This window comes from Netta rufina (genome assembly GCF_964035555.1).
Source record: "Netta rufina genome assembly, chromosome: 7".
In the NCBI taxonomy this organism is placed as follows: Eukaryota; Metazoa; Chordata; class Aves; order Anseriformes; family Anatidae; genus Netta; species Netta rufina.
Window position 1 is genome coordinate 33,231,107 of NC_140130.1, and position 19,378 is coordinate 33,250,484.

The 19,378-nt window shown below is 38.3% G+C and overlaps 2 protein-coding genes across 3 annotated transcripts; both read left to right on the plus strand.

Moving 5' to 3' along the window:
- Positions 1–166: 166 nt before the first annotated feature.
- Positions 167–15,550, plus strand: LOC311211662 (disintegrin and metalloproteinase domain-containing protein 9-like; the record flags this gene model as incomplete). Its single annotated transcript, XM_084290560.1, has 22 exons — positions 167–236; positions 2,130–2,227; positions 3,419–3,495; positions 4,020–4,098; positions 5,058–5,134; positions 5,983–6,205; positions 6,698–6,763; positions 6,844–6,915; positions 7,233–7,405; positions 7,820–7,904; positions 8,897–9,018; positions 9,895–10,066; positions 10,927–11,016; positions 11,190–11,385; positions 11,510–11,615; positions 11,886–12,060; positions 12,476–12,556; positions 13,177–13,282; positions 14,018–14,150; positions 14,534–14,597; positions 15,071–15,127; positions 15,476–15,550. The coding sequence occupies 22 exons, from the start codon at positions 167–169 to the stop codon at positions 15,548–15,550; spliced, it is 2,397 nt and encodes a 798-aa protein (XP_084146686.1).
- A 1,307-nt stretch (positions 15,551–16,857) lies between these two features.
- On the plus strand, positions 16,858–19,207 carry PSTK (phosphoseryl-tRNA kinase). 2 transcript variants are annotated; one of them, XM_084290496.1, is made up of 5 exons: positions 16,858–17,228; positions 17,412–17,640; positions 18,025–18,100; positions 18,582–18,675; positions 18,887–19,207. In XM_084290496.1, the coding sequence occupies exons 1-5, from the start codon at positions 16,862–16,864 to the stop codon at positions 19,090–19,092; spliced, it is 972 nt and encodes a 323-aa protein (XP_084146622.1). In that variant the 5' UTR covers positions 16,858–16,861; the 3' UTR covers positions 19,093–19,207. The 2 variants fall into 2 exon arrangements, with proteins under 2 accessions (XP_084146622.1, XP_084146623.1); XM_084290497.1 differs by having other exon boundaries at positions 17,412–17,610.
- Positions 19,208–19,378: the final 171 nt, after the last annotated feature.

A 19,378-nucleotide genomic window follows, 5' to 3' on the forward strand; every position in this document is an offset into this window, starting at 1 on the left:
TACTTCCCGTTTCCCTGGCAGAGGTGAGGTATCAGAGTGCTTTTTCGATTGTTTACCTTCAGAGCAGAGCGTTCTCGTTCTTCTAGTTCTCCCGTGCCGGGCAGCTGAGAGCCAAGTGCACCGTGCCTCCCCACATACCGTAGTGCTTTCTCCAGGAAATCTGGTCATGCTAAAACACAGCCTGTTTTTGTTCACCGTTGGACTAACATTAAAAGGAAGCTCTTTTGGGATAAAAGGTACGCTTTTTGGTTTTGTTATGTATTCAGACAGTTTCTCTAAGTCTTCTTGTAGTGCCTGGTTCTGATGGTAAATATGCACACCTCTCAAATCCAGTCACAGCTCTCCCTGGGCTATAGGCTGTTAGCAGATCTCCTAACCAAGAAACTTCAGTTTAGGAAGAAAAAATAAATAAATAAATAAAGCACTGTAGTTTGAAAATTTTTATAGTTTTGTTCTTTGTGTTTATTTGTTTGTTTCCCTCCATGATGTAGTAGGTGTTTAAAAACATTATCTTCTATACAGGACATGGTTGTGACAATTGTAGCTGCTGTCACTGATGAATAGTAAAGAGTCTAGAAAAAGGTTTAGATCTTCAGTAATGTGAGGGAACTTGCTTGAGTTTTATTTCCTCATTAACTCCTGTACATTTATGATTTGGCTTCATATTTTAGACTTAGATTTAATGCCTGAAATATTTCTTAGAAGGTGATGTTCTTGTGACCGTACTAGTGCTTTCCTGCCTTCAGGTGTCAAAACTTAAACTCTTAGGACCACATTTCCACTGTTAGTTCCACATATACTTAACTCACGGAACAGATTTCACCATCTAGTTAATCAAGTTATTTCTGATGAAAATAAAAGTAAATATGGAGTGCCAAAGTTACTTGCAGACCTGTTTGTTAATAGCAACTTCCACGTTTTGATTGTAATGACAGTATTTAATGTTGATCATAGGCTGCCTGAACCCAGCTTTCGAAAATCCTGATGTTATCTGATAGGTAGAGATCATCATTACACTGAGGAATCCTCCACTTTGAATGGGTGATTCATGAGTGCTCTGTGGCTTCTTTGCAGTTATGAAATTCTTTCACAGAAACCTGGGAAGCTGAGGTCAACTTTGTACTGCTATAAATGAGAAGAAATCTCTTTGTTTCCTTAAAAAAGAACAATTTAAGAAGTAGGAAGCTACTTTGGTTGTTATAACCCATGTTATGTTATTGTTGACTCTGTAACCTGTTTAAAAACAATGGTTATGTCTCTGTTGACCAAAATGAAACCAGACTGATGAGCAGACAAGGAAAAGGAAAGGAGAAAAAAAAAAAAGTCAGTAGAGATTGTTGTTTTCTGTAAAACCATTTATCTGAAACCAGATACTCATCTGATTTCTTATCTTTAACTTCCTTAGTTAGGATGACAGTTCTGGAGATAACTCTGATATAATGTAAAAGGTTCCAAACATTTTGCAAAGAATGCAGGAGAAACATGACTGTTGCTGAACAAACATCCATCAGCCATTCCTGGAGAGCCCTGCTATCTACTGACATATCAGCACATCGTTCTTGACAGCAGTGAGGTGATTTCACAAAACTCAAAGAAACTTAACTGATTATGAGATGTCAAAATCTCTTGCACAGTTAATTTTAACCGGCCAGCTACCTCAAAAATCACTAGGAGGGGGACAGATGGGTGGACAGAGAAGACAGTTACTGAAACTTTCTGTGTTGCTTCAGGTTAAAAGTATAGGTCATGGAAGAAAGAGGAGTTTCAGAAATGATAGACAAACATAAAAAGTTAACAGTCCAGGTTAGAATATGTGAGAATTGTTTAAGTAACTTGATAGCTTCTCTTTATGTACTCTAGAAGAGTCCAGCTTTAAGCAGAAGTTTCCATGAAAGGAAACTTTGGCCATGAAAGAAAATGTTGATTTCTGTGATTTTCTCAGCATAATCCAAGAACTCTGGCAGAGACGGAACCTACCAAACTGAGCGTGGACAGCTGGGTCCCATACTGCTGAAATTACTCCTTCTTCTTCTATGACCTGAGCAGAATTATTTTTCAGTTATCACCACTGTGCACAATATATTACTTATCCTTTCTGGTTCCTTAGAAATTTCAAACTTTATTTTTAGGGGTATCTTCTGAAGAGATGTCCAGAGTTTCAACGTTTGAAACAATTATTCCTCAGCGTCTGACAGGCAAAGAGAAACATCACACATTTTTTCATGAGGTTTGTTGTTCTGTCCATTTTTTTTTCTTCTGATATTGCTGTTTTTCACAATATTGTCCTATAATGCACACACACACACACTGTGTATGTTATATATTGATTATTTCATGAAGAAATGTGCTATTTCTTTAGATTCTTAAGTGTTTTCAGGTAGTTTTGAGTAAATTTGTTTCCACAAAGGGCTGTAACTGCAACTCTAAGTTAAAGCCTTTCAAACTTCTAGTCCCGTTAACAGCCTTTTTAGAGAGAAGTAAGAACAAGGAGAATATTTCTGTTTCCTCCAAGTGTGATTAGATGTTGAACTACTGTCTGTGCTGTATGTGTTCTTTTGCTCATCGTACCTTGTCTTCGAATAACCAGAAGATTTCAGCCATGTATTGGCTAAAGGGCAGATGCTCACCTTGTACAAGAGGTCCCATAAAGTCGTACAGGTAAATGAATGAGTTAAGAGAGAAAGGTCTGAGCCTTAATTCTTTGGTTCTAAGGTTACCTTTGCACCAGATACAGAGTTTAATTACTGAAGTAACTGATAATAAAATTCCATGAGTCATCTTTGTGCAAACTGATTAACAAAGGAAGAATTTGTGAGTCGTTCATCCGGCTACAGGTGATTTACATAAGGAGTGTCATAAAACTTTATGTGATAGTTTAGCAAAAAAATACATGGGCTGTGCCCTCCTTGGGAACCTGAATCTGGCCAACCTTCATCCAAGCTATGTCTACTTCCTCTTCACTAGTGTCTCTGGAGTATCTGTTTCTGAGCCTATAAAACTATCATGGTTGCCTAGGTTTAGGTATACTGATTCTTCTTATTTTTTTTTGTTGTTTTAATACCATAAGTTTTAGTTTTTCATTTTTCTATAGACTGCATATCTTTTACATTCCCTGTACAAGTCTCTAATGGCAGATATACGTAATTCCTTGTGTAGTTTTTGTACTTTTTCATTATGTCTTCCATATGAATATTCATAGCTTAATAGAATTTAAACTTTCCATAGGAAAGAATGTAGAGTGTGTTGCTGAAACTTTGTAATATACAGAGCATGAGGATTAGGAGTGCGTGTTCTGTGAATCTGGTAAATACTTCAAAGATGTATAGTAGTTGGATCTCTGTTATCAAAGAAAACATGGAACTGACATGCCCAAATAGAAAATAATATAGTTAAGTGATAACTTTTGTTCTGTTTTCAGGAGCATTCAGATGACAATCTTTCTTACTCAATTAAAACAAGAAATGGAACATACCTCCTAACACTGAAGAAAAATAAGTATGTGACAGTGTTCTGAGTAAACGATCCATCTTGGAATTTTGTTGCATATAGACAAGTATTTTTAGATTGTAAAAAATATTTTTAATATTTTTAAATATTTATTCTAGTGCAGAAATTAGATTAATTTTACATTAGCACCACAACCAGTAAGTTTCAGAAATCCTTATGGAAAATTCAACAGTAGCTCTTTATTGGCAGGGAGGGGAGGGTTGTTAGTGTTGTTGCATTTGGAAAAAAAGTATCTGTTGTTGTTCCTCATTCCAGAGTCAAAAATAATCCAGGCCCTCCTATGACATAGTCTGCTCAGGTCATAATCTATGGATGTTTTAGTTAAAATATTTCAAAATGACTTACTTTCCAAATAGTGCAGCTCATTTTTAAGATATTTTGTTTCATGTCTGTGAATTTTAATAATAATGTAGCATGAGTATGCTGCTAACAATGTAATACTTACTAGGATTCCTGATTTATTTCTTGCTTTATAGACTCTTAAAAGAGCAGTAGTTTATTTTTGTTTCCAGAGACCTTGTTAGCAAAGATTTTATGCTATATACGTACAGAAAAAATGGGACACTGGAGGCAACACAATCAAAAATCAAGGTATTGTACATAATAAAATTTCCCTTTTGCATAAGAGTTTCCTCAAATCAGGAAAAACAACTTTTATGAACTGAAGGCCATATTAACAAATTGTTAGAGCTGAGGACAGCAACAAGAGTGTACATGCATCTAAATGTGTTTCCAAAGCAAACATGAATGTACAAGACCATTCACTCCAAATTCTTTGTGTCTGTAACCTACAAGAGTGAAAATTGTTTACATTTTTGGCATTGGAGGGGAAAATGCAAGTGATGCACATAAAATGCATACACAGAAGAAAAATATACCTGCTAGGAAAGAGAGATTTTCAGGTTTTCATATTTGTGGCATTTATCTTTAACAATTCCCTGAGATATAAAACATCAGATTCTGTGTTCTATGAGGGAGTGGCCTTGTCCTCATATGATTATACAGCATCACTTTTGTAAGCTGTGAAAGGAGACACCAGGTGATTATGCCAAGGCTAAATTTGAGCTACACAAGTAGGTCACCTTTGCATAATATGCAATTAAAGGTACAATGGCAGCATCAAAGCTCTATAGTTTTGAGCAAGCCTTAAGAATGCTTTTACATTTAAGTTTCTACTTGCAACTGCACGTTGGCTTAGTGAGACTGCTTTGCGCATGGGAGGGCTTCTCAGATCAGCCTGTGAGAGAGGATTCTGTCTAAGAACACAATGGGCAATATAGATACAAAGATCTTGTTAAAAGATGGTGATGGGTTAAACGAAAAAGCTGGTTGTTTTCTAGAACCAAGGGAACAAATGCTGTTGTAGTTACTCGCATCAAATAATATTTTACTCCAAGAACTTTGGGATTATTTTAGAATAGGGAATGCTTTAAATATGCAAAAGCCAGCTTTAATGTCATGCAAATAATAGGGTTGGTAACAAAATAAGTTTGCATTTGAATGCAGCTGCCTTATTTTGTTATTAATTATGTGGTTTTGTTACATTTCAGGCACACTGTTATTATCATGGCACTGTTGAAGGAATGGCTGACTCAATGCTTGCTCTTAGCACATGCGATGGCCTGAGGTATTACTTCTTCCTTTTTACTTCAAGATAATTAATTGTGCAGTATCACCAATTTAAAAACAAACAAAAAAACCCTGCTGATATTCATTATACACCCGGAAAGAAAACACAATCCTATCTTGTAAATGTTTTTTTACATTTTGCCTCTTGATGAAGCTGAAACTCTATAGAGGTTTTATACTTTCCCTCCCCTGCGACAGATACTGTTGATAGGCTGCATTTAGAATTTAGCTTTCAGAATAATAAAAGTGTTTCAAATATGATAAAATTACATTTATCTGAGAAACATGAAGGTGGCAGATTAATGCATAATAGTTTTAGGTATTCCCCTGACAGTATCGGTCTATACAAGCTGGCAAAAGGAGATGGCATGCACAGCAGATCAGGCAGATACTCAGAATGTGCCTGGAGCATGTCAGTGCTTTCTGCCTTCAATGAGTTTGGCTCATCACCTGGATTTAGATATATTGTCAGTCCTAGCAGCCTTGTTCAGCTTGGTATCTTTTTGACAAGCAGGAAAAGGCAATGGAACAAAGTTCACCTACATATCTTTCATGTGTATAGTATCAAAGCGAGATGCCACTCACAATAAATAAAGATATTTCATGGCATTCCTTTAAATTAATAATAAAATTATCAAACTACTGGTATTTCAGATAGTACTGGATTTCACTAAGCAGAACAGAGATGTCATTTTGGCCGTTCTGCAAATTTATGCAAACTCAAATAATCATTTATGTCAAAATGGTGGTATGAAGAGTTACAGTTTTTGAGTATGCATCTGTTGTTCATTCACCTAGTCATATCCATGAGAGAAAAATAATTTTCAATTCTTTTATGCTTGCTAGAGGGATTATCTACATTGGTGGCAAATGGTATGGAATGGAGCCACTCAACTCATCCAGCACATTTGAACACATGTTTTACCGGTTAGAAGATATGGAGCATATCCCTTTCCGATGTGGTATGCAGAACGACAGCCTGCATCATGAGATGAAGATGTTTGTGAAGCAGTCTGTGAAATATGCATTTTCATCAAACAGTACCTCGAGTGGGGAAAAACTTTTGAGGGTAAATGCATTTCTGTTTTTCTCCTGTGGGCTACAGTCCAAGCAATCTCCTCAGTCTGTTCCAGATGTCAATAGTCTATGGAGCTCTTGCTTTGGCATGGTGCTTTTGGTTTAGCAGGCCACCTTGTTGCTCTCATTTTCATGGATCCCAAGTTGGTAGGAGTAGGGTTAAGGAAATCCTGAAACAGAAGGATATCACAATGCCAATTTAACATAGCTTGAAGCACTCATTTAGCAGAAAAGCAGAGCTCAAACCACTGTGGGTGTGTGAAAGCTGCCATTCAGCTCATGCATCTCGGTGTCTGACCAAAAGCAGGTTACTTGTACACAGATATTGATCTGGAAAATCTAAAGCAAATTGGCATTTGAGGCCCCATTATAAAATGTATCATTACTTTATAAAAGCATTAAATGAAAATCATGAGAAAAATAATTTTAAATGCCTTGAATTTATTACTCATAATGTTAACATATTGTGCTTTTTAATTTGCAGAAGAAGCGAGCTGTCCTGCCACAGGAAAGCTATGTGGAATTATTTATGGTTGTGGATAATAACAGGGTAATGACTTCATCCAATGCTAAATACTTTTTGTTAGATTATTATTTTTTTCTCTGACTTTTGCATATGGCATCTTACAGTTTTTGCTGAAGAAATCGGATCCTGCTGCGGTGCAAAAGGAAACAGTTGAGCTGATTAATTATGTTGATGGGGTAGGTCAGTTCAGTCACCTATACTTGGTAGTTTCTACTTTACTGTAGTTTTCAAAAGTAAGGTAGTAAAGTAAATCTGTACAGTTATGTTCTGAAATTGTATTTGGAAGTTATACAGCAATTTGTAACATTTAAGGCATGTCATGAATCTATGCACAAGTCTTGCAGAGTTGCAGCCCAGATGTTTTTAAACATCTGTGTGCTCCCTGACTTTGGCTCAGTAGCAGTAAAAATCTTTCATAATTCAGTTGAACTGGATTGATGGACATTAATTATCTTTTTTTTTTTCTTTTTTTTTTTCTTTCTTTTGTCTTCAGATGTATAGAGCATTAAACATCCAGATTGTTCTGGTTGGATTAGAGATATGGACAGTTACAAACCCCATATCTGTAATGGATGGTTCAGCTGGAGACGTACTGGGTAGATTCGTTTCTTGGAGACAGAAAGATCTTCTAAAACGATCAAGAAATGATGTTAGTCATCTCATAATGTAAGTTTTCATTTAGAGGCAATGCCACTCCTGCAACACTGCTGGTGTTGCTAATGCATGTGATTTTGGTTTTGCACATGAATGAAAATATAACGAGTAAAATTCACTCAACTTCCAAAGTGTTTTAACCTCAAAAAAAGAAGAAGAAACTATAATGAATTCTTCATAGTTAATCAACTCAAAAGCACTGACACAGCAGGCTTAGGTGATTGATTGTTGTTTTCAATCTATGCTATTGCCATGTTCATTATTAATTACAGTGAAAACATGATAAGGTGACAACTTTCTTCTTGACTTCAGTAAGACCAAATTTTGCTTTGCAGTATTTGTTTCAGACTTATCAGTGTCTTTTAGTAGTGATCGTGAACTTTCAGCCCCTCTTTCAAAAGTACCTTCGAACTGTGTTTGTTGCAGAGGGAGAGGCTCTTACGGTGGATCCATTGGAATGGCTTTTGTAGGTACCGTCTGCTCACATGTCCAGGGAGGGTCAATCAGCACTGTAAGTATGTAATGTTGTGCTTAGTGGAAGAAACTAGCACAGGAGCTGCTCTTGTAGACGTGCTGCTAGTGAGACAATTGAAGGCATTGTGCATTTACACAACGCAGAGATGTATTTATTGCTAGACATTGATTCCACAGAGGCACACCTTCAGAACATGCTAACAGATAATGTGCACTTTGTGAACTCACCCAGGTGTTGAAGACTGGGCTTGGAGTGGACTGGTTTTATCCGTAGGGTTTCTTATGTAAAGATTTGTGCGTATTTTTATGCTTATATACAAATACATATATTTCCCAATTTCTTTCTTCTTCGTGTTACAATCCACTTGTCTGATTTAGTCCTGAAATCATTTTTTAATCACATTTATGTAATTCATCTAGTTCAAGGTTGTATAAGAAAAGTCCATCCTCATAACGTTAAGGTTCATAAGCACAGTATTTTGGGGTGGGAATGCAATTACAACATACGTGCATTGTTTCGCTCTTTATATGGGTAGATGCTGAACATAATGCACCATATTTTCAAGTGTCCAGAATACTCCATGAGACTGTAAATGGGGAAAAAAAAAATAATAATAATAAATAAATGGCAAAACTAGCCAGAAAAGAGTGTTTTCTCATTTATGTTTGGGGGTAGATCCAGTATTTCCTGAGGTTCCTTTTCTTATCATAGGGATGCCATAACATAATGGACAATCTTAGAAGCAGATTCTGTTCTTTAATAGTATATTTGTCTTTGAACACCCCACTAAAATCAATATCACGACTGATTAACTGTGCTACTATTCAGAGTATGATCCTAGAAAGAGTGGCAGAACTTGGCCCTGCCTGAAAATAAACAACTTATCTGTTCTTGCTGCTTTTGTTCTGCAATAAAATTTGATATTGTCTTCATGGCCTCTAAGAAACTTGTGGCCTGGGTAACTCAGTAGATAGAAACATAGTAATTTCTTTAGATTCATAATTTTTAACACAGATTCTCTTCATTAGTTGGATCATAGCAATTTGTTACGTCATGCTACAGTAGTTGCACATGAATTGGGTCATAACCTTGGAATGAAACATGATGATGCAAGGTGTCCTGCATCCTACATTATGTACAGCACAGATAAGTAAGATTTCCATTTATTTTAATAAACTTTTTATTTTTTTAATTTAATCTGCAGTGGCTAGATAAGCTGAGAAACTTCCATGAATCCTAAAGAACTTTTGTGAATGGAAAGTTTAATTACAGAGATGAATTCTTTGACTTAGGACTTTTATAATTTCAAATTAGTTAAAACATTACCTGTTTTCTGAACTAGTCATTCTTTGTTTGTAGCATTCATTAAAACTTACTTGGCTTTTGTTAATTGCTCATTTTAACAATAGCATATTGCTGTTGGGTTTTTTACCCTGCTGAGAATCCTCTACATATATTCACCATGTTTGTGCAAACATGCCCCCTTTGCATAGGTTCTCTTAAATGTTAGTTTAAACAAAATGTCTCATCCTATATTTGTTTCAGTTTATTTGTTCTTTGGCTCAGCTTTATCTAATAATAATAATAAAATTATTTTATCTATTCACGTTTATACTAATAAATCAGCATAACTGAATGCTGGACCAAACTACTATGAGAAGATGCATTCCTGAGTTTTATGGGAATCTGAGTTAAGGTGAATGTCCTTCTGGAAAGTGTATTTTAATCAGACATTTTTGGACTCAGTACAGCAAAGGAATTTTGAAAGCCTGTTTTATAGAGAACATCAGAATGTCTAATCTGATGGTCTCTTGCTTCTGAAAGTATTTGCAGTTGTTATATATAGTATATTTTTATTTCCAGAAGTACTGTCCTCCAATACAAAATAAAGAGGAAATATCTCAAGATCTCCTAACATTCTGAAATGTGGTATTTATTATAGATTGACAATATTTTAATGGTCTGACTTGAATTGTCTTTTTGCAAGCAAAATGTTTGTAATAAAAAATAATATTATGCTTTCCAGGGGATCCAGGAATTTCAGCACCTGCAGCGCTGATGATTTTGAGAACTTTATTCTAAATGGAGGAGGAAACTGCCTTAGAAACCCCCCCAAAACAAGCAATGTTTACAAAGAACCTGTCTGTGGTAATAATGTGGTTGATAACAATGAAGAATGTGACTGTGGTAAACCACAGGTAAAGAAATTCAGCTGGATACTTGTGTATTATACTTGTATTATACTGTCCTTTTGTTGCACCTGATTTGAATTAGTACCTGAGGAGTTTTCCCTATAAGTTTACATTTTTGCAAGCTGTATAAAGATAAATTCTAGAAAAAGCCTAAAATCATACTTTAATTTAGATATGAACTCAGTTAAAGGTTACTGGACTTCACAGAACTTTGAGTCAATGCCTAAGAAAGAAATTTCAGTGCACAACATGTGGAAATGCCATCATTTTTTGTGCTGACATTAGCAACATAGAGACTTCTGTTATGTAAATGGGACTACTAGTCTGTATAGCACTTACAGGTTTCCTAACTATAACTCTTAAGCTTAGCCTACAACAACATTGCTTTTATTGGTCATATTTACATTGTGACAATGCTCCTCAAAGAATGGGATATATTTACTCCTTCTTTGGAAAATAAAGGTCTCTCTCTCTACAGTTAGCTTAAATTAGGCTATAGTGAGGTGGGGATCAGTCTCTTCTCCCAAGCAACAATTGATAGGACAAAAGGAAATGGCCTCAAGTTGTGCCAGGGGATGTTTAGATTGGATATTAGGAAAAATTTATTCACTGAGTGTAAACATATCCTATATTCCTGAGCCACAACCTGTCAAAATAGATGTTTTTTTCTGATGTCTTGTTGTAAAAAAAAAAAGCAGCTAAACTGTATGCTGCTTTATGTTGGAGAATATCAACCTCAGAATACGAAAGAGAGTATGAAAGTATTTAATGCTTGGTTCATCCATGCACTTGGTTTGACCATGTACTTTCCTTGCTATACAGCAAAGTAAAAACACTGTGTCCCCTTGTTCATGTCTGTTCTTCAGGAATGTACGAACCCTTGCTGTGACGCTGCAACCTGCAAACTCACATCTGGATCACAATGTGCTCAAGGACTGTGCTGCAAAAATTGCAAGGTAGGCTATATTTTATTAAGCTAAATTGATGCTAATTATTAGGTTGGATTTTGTGGGTTGTGGTGGTAGTGGTAGTGTTGAAAAGGTATCAAGAAGATTCCCATCTGTCATTGGTTCATGACTGAATTTCTGCTGTTGCAAAATACTGAGGTGGCATTCTTCTCTGGTTCTAGTTTAAAGTGGCAGGAACAGAATGCAGATCGAAGATGGATTTCTGTGATCTACCTGAATACTGCAATGGAAGCTATGCCTACTGTCCAGATGATGTTTATATCATGAATGGTTACCCATGCAATGACATGAAAGCATATTGCTACTATGGAGTATGCCAGAGTTTTGATTCACAATGTGAAGCTATATATGGAAAAGGTACATTTATAATTTAACATAAAAGGCTTGTAGTCTTCTACAAGACATTTCATAGTTTTTGTTTTCTTGCTCATATTTTTAAGACAGTGTGGTGGCTTACTAAGATTTGCTATTTTTCACACAGGGGCACGAAAAGCACCTGATCTATGCTTTGAAAAAGCCAATATTAAAGGGGATAGGTTTGGAAACTGTGGAATGAAAGGTGGAGTGTACAAGAAATGTTCTGTTCAGTAAGTCAATAGCAAGTAAAACCCTCCCCTAAAACATCCAATGTAAAATTCTACTCTGAGATCTCATGTTCTACAAGCTCACAACAGAAAGTATCTGCTATAAACTTGTAAAACATGAGCTTTAAGAGAAGAATATTTGCTTGAAATGCAAGCTAAGTTTGACTGGATGGTGTATTGCACTGACATTGTGGTGTGTTTTTTGTGTTTGTTTGTTTGTTTGTTTGTTTTTTCCTGTTCATCTTGTCTCTGAGTATCATCTGTTCACTGCAGGCACAGTCTGTGTGGCAAGGTCCAGTGCACTTCTGTTAGTCTTCAAAATCTTCCTGCTTGGAGTGTTGTCAATAATGCGTCTGGGGTTTTATGCTGGTCTTCTGATTTTGACTTAGGGTCAGATATCCCTGATCCTGCTCAAGTTCATGATGGAACAGCCTGTGGAGAAAAGAAGGTAAGACGAATCACAGCAGCATTACTTGGTATATTCCACCAAGTGGAAAGTTCTTAACTTTCAAAAGCATTAAATTGTTCTCTTATTTACATGCCATAATATAATTAAAAATATGCTTTTTTGGATATACACACACAATTAATTAGCTCTTTAAAAAATATGTGACGCTACAAATCAGTGAGCTACATTATGAGTTACTGAAATTATTTCCATCAAACTGCATCCATAGATTTAGAAATCATTGACACAAATAGAGCTATAAAATTGTGAAGTACTGAGAGTTCTATCAACCCTTTTCCCTGACATTTAAGTAAGAACTGTAGACTTGTAAACATATATTTTTTATAGTATATTTATAAAATGGATGGGATTTTTGGAAGTCTTGTGTGTAAAAGACACTAAATGTTTTTTCCAGGCCTGTTTAGATTTTGAGTGTGTTGATGCAAGTTTTCTGGGCTACAGCTGTGATGTAAAGCAGAAGTGTAACAACAATGGGGTGAGTAGATAGTGTTCTCATGCCCTATTTCTCGAAGGCAGAGATAGGTGCAAAATCCCTCCATAAAAGCAACAACCTGACAGGTGGCTTCTTTGTTTTATTCTGATCTGAATGAAAAGTTAAATTCTTTTTTTTTTTTTTTTAATATGCAATTCATATTGCCAGTATACTGTAAACATCTTAGCACTAACACTGAAAGACATTTCTTCTAAATTTCCCTAGGGAACCTTTGAATATTACTGAACTGTCAAACTTTAAAAGGAAACTATTCCTTTTAAAGGAACAGACTGGGGATCCGTGATTTACATATTTCTCTGTGAAAAATCAAAAAGCAGCCCAGAGGTTTTAAAACTAAAAAGTTCTTCTTTGGACGGTACCCTAGTGTAGGCAAATAACAACATCAAGAAGAGATTAACTTCTACAGAGAATGGACTATTGTTATCAGTATTACTCCGTGTTTTGGGATTGGAGGGAGAGAGGTGAATACATTTCTATGGAATACTATGGAATATTCTTATTTCCACATGCAATTCTTAATGTGTAACTCCAAATATATATTGGAGGTTGAAAGTAGATCAAATAGATGTTCCTTTGACTAATCCCTTTCGTATGGCCTCTAGGTGTGTAACAACAACGGGAACTGCCATTGCCATTCGGGGTGGGCACCCCCCTTCTGTAACCAGCCGGGCTATGGTGGCAGTGTTGACAGTGGTCCAGCTCACATAGGTAGGACACTGAAACTGTCTTTCATTCTGCCTCCAGTGTCTGATTAAAATGATCTACTAATACAGAGTGTTTTTCAGTCTCTTTTCAAAAGCTTTTTTTGCTATTGCATGGGCTGCTTAATCATGGAATGACTTGAGAATGAACATTATTATTTGATGTGTAGGTCTGCAGGCATCAAGCAAGTTGGTCCAAGGAAGAAGTTGATCTCTCTTTTGTCTGAGATAAAAATCATTAATTGCTTAGAATTACTACTATATTTTTAAATAATTGGATGTTATTTAGATAGGTACTACACACCAGATAAAATGGGTGTAATATAACAGGACTACAGCTTGAGAATGAAACTAGCAGCCTTTATGTATGGAAAAGGTCTCACTGTAATGGGAAAGATTAAGGTGATGCATGCAGCAACTAGCAGTTCCCTCACCTAAGAGCCATGAAATTCTGCAAAGGGAAAATGGAGTAGATTTTTCTGGCCTTTACACTGAAAGACCATGCAAAATGTTCTGTTTGTTGACTAAAAGGAAAAAGGTTGTATGTCATACAATGTGGGGTGGGTAAAGCAGGAAGAAGTACTTGTGCTTACATATGTCCAAATCCTAATTACTAAATTTGATTTAAAATAATTTGAAGATTGTAGTTTTTACAACAGAAAGGAGTTTTTAATGGGAAAACGCTTTAATACGAGGTTAAGCAAGATGAGTATCTTACATGATTGTAATTGTTTTCCTCTAGATACATCACTTCGGGATGGTCTGCTTATATTTTTCTTCCTTGTGCTGCCACTATTGATTGTGATTGTAATAGCAGTAATTAAGCGTGATGCAATAAAAAGGAAGTTTTGCAGGAAAAGTAGAAGACAACACAGGTATTGCACTTATTACAAATGTGTATTTCAACACTTGGGAGCATGCTTCAAATAACTTCAGCAGGATACAGACCTTATACAAAGAATCAGAACCCCCCAAAAAGAAAAAGACTACCCTGCTAATAGTAAATGTGGGTAGTTCAATGCTCAGGTTGTCAGTTCTTAAGCATTTTTTCACAATATTCACTGCACTTTCCTGATCGGTACTTATAATTGTATTGCATAGACACAGTGGCACAGAAGTTGAAATTAGTTGCCAAAGCCAGGAATGGGTGGAGTCAAAACCAGAATCGAGACCTTTGAGCCCAGTCCCTTGATAAGCACTCAGCTTAATGTTGTCAAGTCAAATGGGGATTTTCCTGACAATGTGGTTTTCCTTTCAGGGATAACAATGTGCAGCAACCAAAGCAAAATAACAGACCAGCTCATAGCACAGGAAATAATCAGGTAAGAGAGACGCATACGTGCATTACTTCATGCTGGGTAATCCAAATTATACAGTGCCTTTTCTGTAATGTAGTTGCTGATGACTTTGTGGGTTTTGATACGCTAAACCCATCAGAATTTACAAGTATTTAAATTGGACAAGGCTTGTGTTTGGGTAGGTATGGACCTTATTGCCTGCCCTGTCAACACAGGCTGTGAGTAGCATGGGATGGAACAGGCTGCTGCTGCTCAGCAGAGCAGCCAAGATAGAACTATGAATTCTGCAGCCAAGTACCAGAGAAGCTGTTTAGCCAGGCTGTGGATCTAGTTCTGGTAAAAGAAAATAAAAACGATCAAAACACAATATGCAAGAGTATGAAATGTCACAGGAAATGAAAATAACCTCTGAAATACCACTAGCTTTATACTGAATAATGAGCCACACTTTGAAACGTGTTCCCTGTTAAACTGATTTTCTGCAATATCTTTTCTAGTCGGCCACATCAAATCCTGATTTTTTTACCATATCACATTTTCCCGGTTCAAGGTTTGTAGAATTTAAACTCTTCTTTATTTCTTGTTTGCTATGTTTGCACTGCTGTATCAATGTAAGTGAAATGCCTAATGGCTCATGTCCTGCTCTGAGGCATTTTTCATGCAGCATCATATCAGATGAAATAGATTAAACGCTTAAAGGAGAAGTGCAGCTTTACTACTTCCATAGAAACCAGCATAATGGGACATGTAAATGCTACCAGAGTATTTTGTGTGTGTCTGTGTGCGAAATACATGTATAAATGCTATAAATTGATTAAAAATCATGAAGTACCAGTTTACAAATATCAGGTGTCTCAAGTCATGAAATATCTCACTAAATGTGCTTTCCACACTTCAGGCAGCCAGTACAAACACGGATTCCTCCAGTTCCTTCAGGACCTCAGCGACCTGTGGTCCCACCTAAACCAGTTGTCTGAGAAGTTTCTTGGGAATCCTCACCAATTCTGAGCAGAAACTGATCTGAAACAGATTAAAGGTTGGAATCCCCCAGCCCTCACCTTGCACCTTATGGAAAAAACAAAAGACACTGAACACAGAGAAAGAGACCCTGAACGCAGATTTTTTAACTCCCCATTATTTTGCTAAGAGCTGCTGGCTATATTTGTACCTCACCTCTTTTTTTTTTTTTCTTTTTTTTTTTTTCTTCCAAATCAAAAGCCTAATGTTCAACATTTGTTAGTTTATAACAGCACTGGAGAACAGGACTCCTCTGAAGTGTTGCCTTACCTGCAGGCCAAAAAGAGAAGCGGATGTTTAACAGACATAATTTATTCACTTTTATTTACATGCTGACGTGAAAGTCAGAGCAGAGGCTGTCCTCTGGGGAAGCCTACAACCTGTCTACCTCCCAGCCATCCTCCAGGCTGTATGCTGTGCTTGCTGAGCACCCCACGTGCAGGGCCTGGAGCCCGTTCTGTGCCTTGCTCTGAGCCCTTCCTGCGCTGTCGCTGTATCCACGCTGGGATCCAGAGCCACCTCTCCTGGAAAAGAAGCTGCTACAAGGAGGAGAAAACATCACTGGGAATAACAAAGCTATGGATATAGATCAGTCATCTTTATGAGGGGAGGGTAAAGCACGTGCTGTGTTTGCATGTAGGCTCTAGGAGTACGAACAAGCAATGGGTGGTGAATAAATTACGGAATCATCTTGCACAAGTGTTTCTAGTCCTTAAGCCGGTCATTTTGCAAGGGAAATGGTCAAAAGGACCCCAAATCCACTGTGGGAAAAATCTGCATTGGCAAGGCAAATCTTCCAGGGAAGGGAGATTTCTTTCTTAAGAGAGAGAGGCTGTGGGGTGTCCTTCTTTGGAGATATTCAGAACCTGCCTGGATGCAATCCTGTGTAACATGAGGTGACCCTGGGTGAGCCTGCTTGAGCAGGGGGTTAGACCAGAGGATCCCTGGAGGTCCCTGCAATTCTGTGGCAATTCTGTGATTCCCGAATGAAACATCCCTATCGTTTCGGTGCCACATGAACAGAATTCAACACCAATCACCCGTGTTTAATAGGTGGTTAATGTGACGGATTTATGACCACGAAAAGTTAAAACCACCGCTGTCCCCTCAGCCAGCAGCGGCGCCACCCGCCGTGCGGCGGCGCTCCTAAAACCCTCATTTCTCCTCATATTTCCTTCACCCGGTCCTCCGAGCCGCCAGAGGACGCCGGTAGGGCCGGGAACACCCCTTTTAATCCTACTCCTGCTCCCGGCTCGGGGCACCGGAGCCCTATGGAGCGGGCGGGCGGCAGCCGTGTGGTGCTGTGCCTGCTGTGCGGGCTGCCGGCCGCCGGCAAATCCACGCTGAGCCGAGCCCTGAGCCGCCTCCTGCCGCCCCAACAGGGCTGGGACTGCTCCGTGCTGGCTTACGACGAGCTGATCCCGCAGGAGGCCCCCGGCCCGCCGGAGCCCGGCTGGAAACGGCGGCGAAGGGAGGTGCTGAGGCAGCTGGAGCGCCGCCTCAGGAGCCCGCCCGGCCCCGCCGCCCAGCGGGGGCTGCAGGAGCCCGGAGCCGCCCCCCGGCCGCTCTGCATCGTCCTGGATGACAATTTCTACTACCGGAGCATGCGATATGAGGTGTACCAGCTGGCTCGCAAGTGTAATCGCGCTTCCTTGTCGGCTTTTTGGGGCAAAAAGCAGGCTGCTGGGGCGGCACTCGCTTGCTGAGGCGTCCTAAGGTTGCGTTCTAGGTTATGAGACCGCTGGCGCTCACGGAGCTCTTCTCTCAGAAATTGCTTCTTGCACAGCCATAAAGTAAAATTCTCCCTGTATCCTCTCACAGATTCCCTGAGCTTCTGCCAGTTATTTCTGGAGGGCCCGCTGGAGCAGTGCTTGCGGAGGAATCGCCTGAGGAGCCACCCGCTCCCCGACGAGACGATTCGGCTGATGGCCACAAGAATTGAACCGCCAGACCCCAAGAAAAACGCCTGGGAGCAGAACAGCCTGGTCCTGAAAAGTCCTGAATGCCCCTCAGAGGACGAGTACGATGCGGTATTGATGAAGGGCTGTTAGTAAGTTCTCTTTCCACAAACAGGCTTTTTTACTGCATCTAACCAATATTTTAAAAATGCTCCGTGTGGCAATCTTTGGCAGTCGCACACGACACACGTCACTTGGTGGGAACTCACAACCATCCTTCATTGCAGAATCAACACAAAAGTCAATTTCCGAACTGTTGAGAATTCATGTACGTCATCTGAAACATTAAGATTGGAGGTTGTGGCTGTGGTTTAACTTGTTTTTCATCTAACTTGCTATCTACAATTAACCCACTGCCTCATAAATTTAACTGAAAACTTTCCTTTTTCTGCCATGAAGTACCATTACAGAGCAAAAGAAAAATCTTCAGTGAAACTGTTTGATCAATGTTTTTATCTTTTTTTTTTTTTCCTCAGTGCACAGATAATTAATTTGCTGGCCACTGCTTTGGAAAATCCAGTGAAGCAAAATGAGGAAAATACCGAGCAGAAGGTAGAAGTACTTGTTTTAAAAGTCACTCCTCTTTCAGATGATAGTGAATGAATTTTTTTGTGAATTGTACTCAGATCATCCCAGTGACAAAAATTGAGATTGATTTATAGCAGTTGATTGCAAAACCATGCACATAAAAGTTGATCCTATTTGAAATCATAGAATAATTTAGGTTGGAAAAGACCTCTAAGATCAAGTCTGAACTACTTTTAAGCATACCGTTCAACAGCAGTAACAAGAATGCCTTTTGGAGCTGACACGTCACACTTAGGAAAATAAAATTCACTTCTTAATGTCATTTACGTGTCTGACAGTCGCACTCTGCCTCAGAATTGAAAGGAGCATATGTGCACTGTGCAGGACACTGAGTTAGTGTTCACATTTCTTGTCTTTGAAGAGTGAGTACTTCAAAAGCTGGTAACAATCTAGATGAATTTAACATGTTTGCATGTGTTCTCACTTTTTTGGCCATTGTGGCTAGGAAGCAGATCGAGTGGCCTGTGCTGCTAGTACTGTCCATCAAGCTGATCAGACGTGCCGACGAGTCATCTCTCAAACAATGAAGGAGGCAAAAGGTATGTGAAGTACATTGTAGGTGCTAGCTGGCAATGTAAGACTAAACCTGTGGAATTCCCTCAGAGTAAACTGGAATTCCAACCCTGCAGGTGTGGCTGAGGCAGTAGCCGTCAGAAGTCTTGTCAAAGTTACTTGTAGAATGTGAACCAAAGTCTATAAATTTTATTTTCAAAAATTAACATAAAGATGTTGGCTTTCATTTTCTTTAAGATAAAAATGTGCTTCCAAGTGAGATGAAGAGCCTGGCAGAAGAACTCAACAAACTCAAAGCAGCGTTTTTGGAAGATTTGCGGCAAGAAACTCATCTGAAGAATGAAACTGGCCAACAAAATCACTCTTTTGACCCTGCAACAAGTGTATTTTCTTCATTTCAACGTGAGGCAACCAGTGTAGTTAATAAATATATTTTAAAATAATGACAGAGTATATTTTAAAAAAATGACAGTGATGGATTGCTTTTAAGAATAAAAAGCATTAAAAACAGAGTACTGTTTCAGCAGTACTGCTAAAAATATCTGAGAGCTCAAGCCTCCAGAGAAGGAAGCTGTCTATAACTCCTGCCCCCATGTTACAGAACAGAAACACAAGCTAGCACACGGTGTTCAGCTTCACAGGACAAGTCAACAAGAAGCCATCCGTAGGTTTTAAATTTCACAGAATCTCAAAAAGTTTAGCCTGGGAGGAACACCAAGAACTCATCAA

Bases quoted from the DNA above. Each gene is read 5' to 3' on its own strand.
- PSTK (XM_084290496.1), top strand. From the start codon at position 16,862: ATGGAGCGGGCGGGCGGCAGCCGTGTGGTGCTGTGCCTGCTGTGCGGG. The intron at 17,641-18,024 runs GTAAGTTCTCTT...TTTTTTCCTCAG, and splicing joins GTATTGATGAAGGGCTGTTA to TGCACAGATAATTAATTTGC. The intron at 18,101-18,581 runs GTAGAAGTACTT...CATTGTGGCTAG, and splicing joins AGGAAAATACCGAGCAGAAG to GAAGCAGATCGAGTGGCCTG.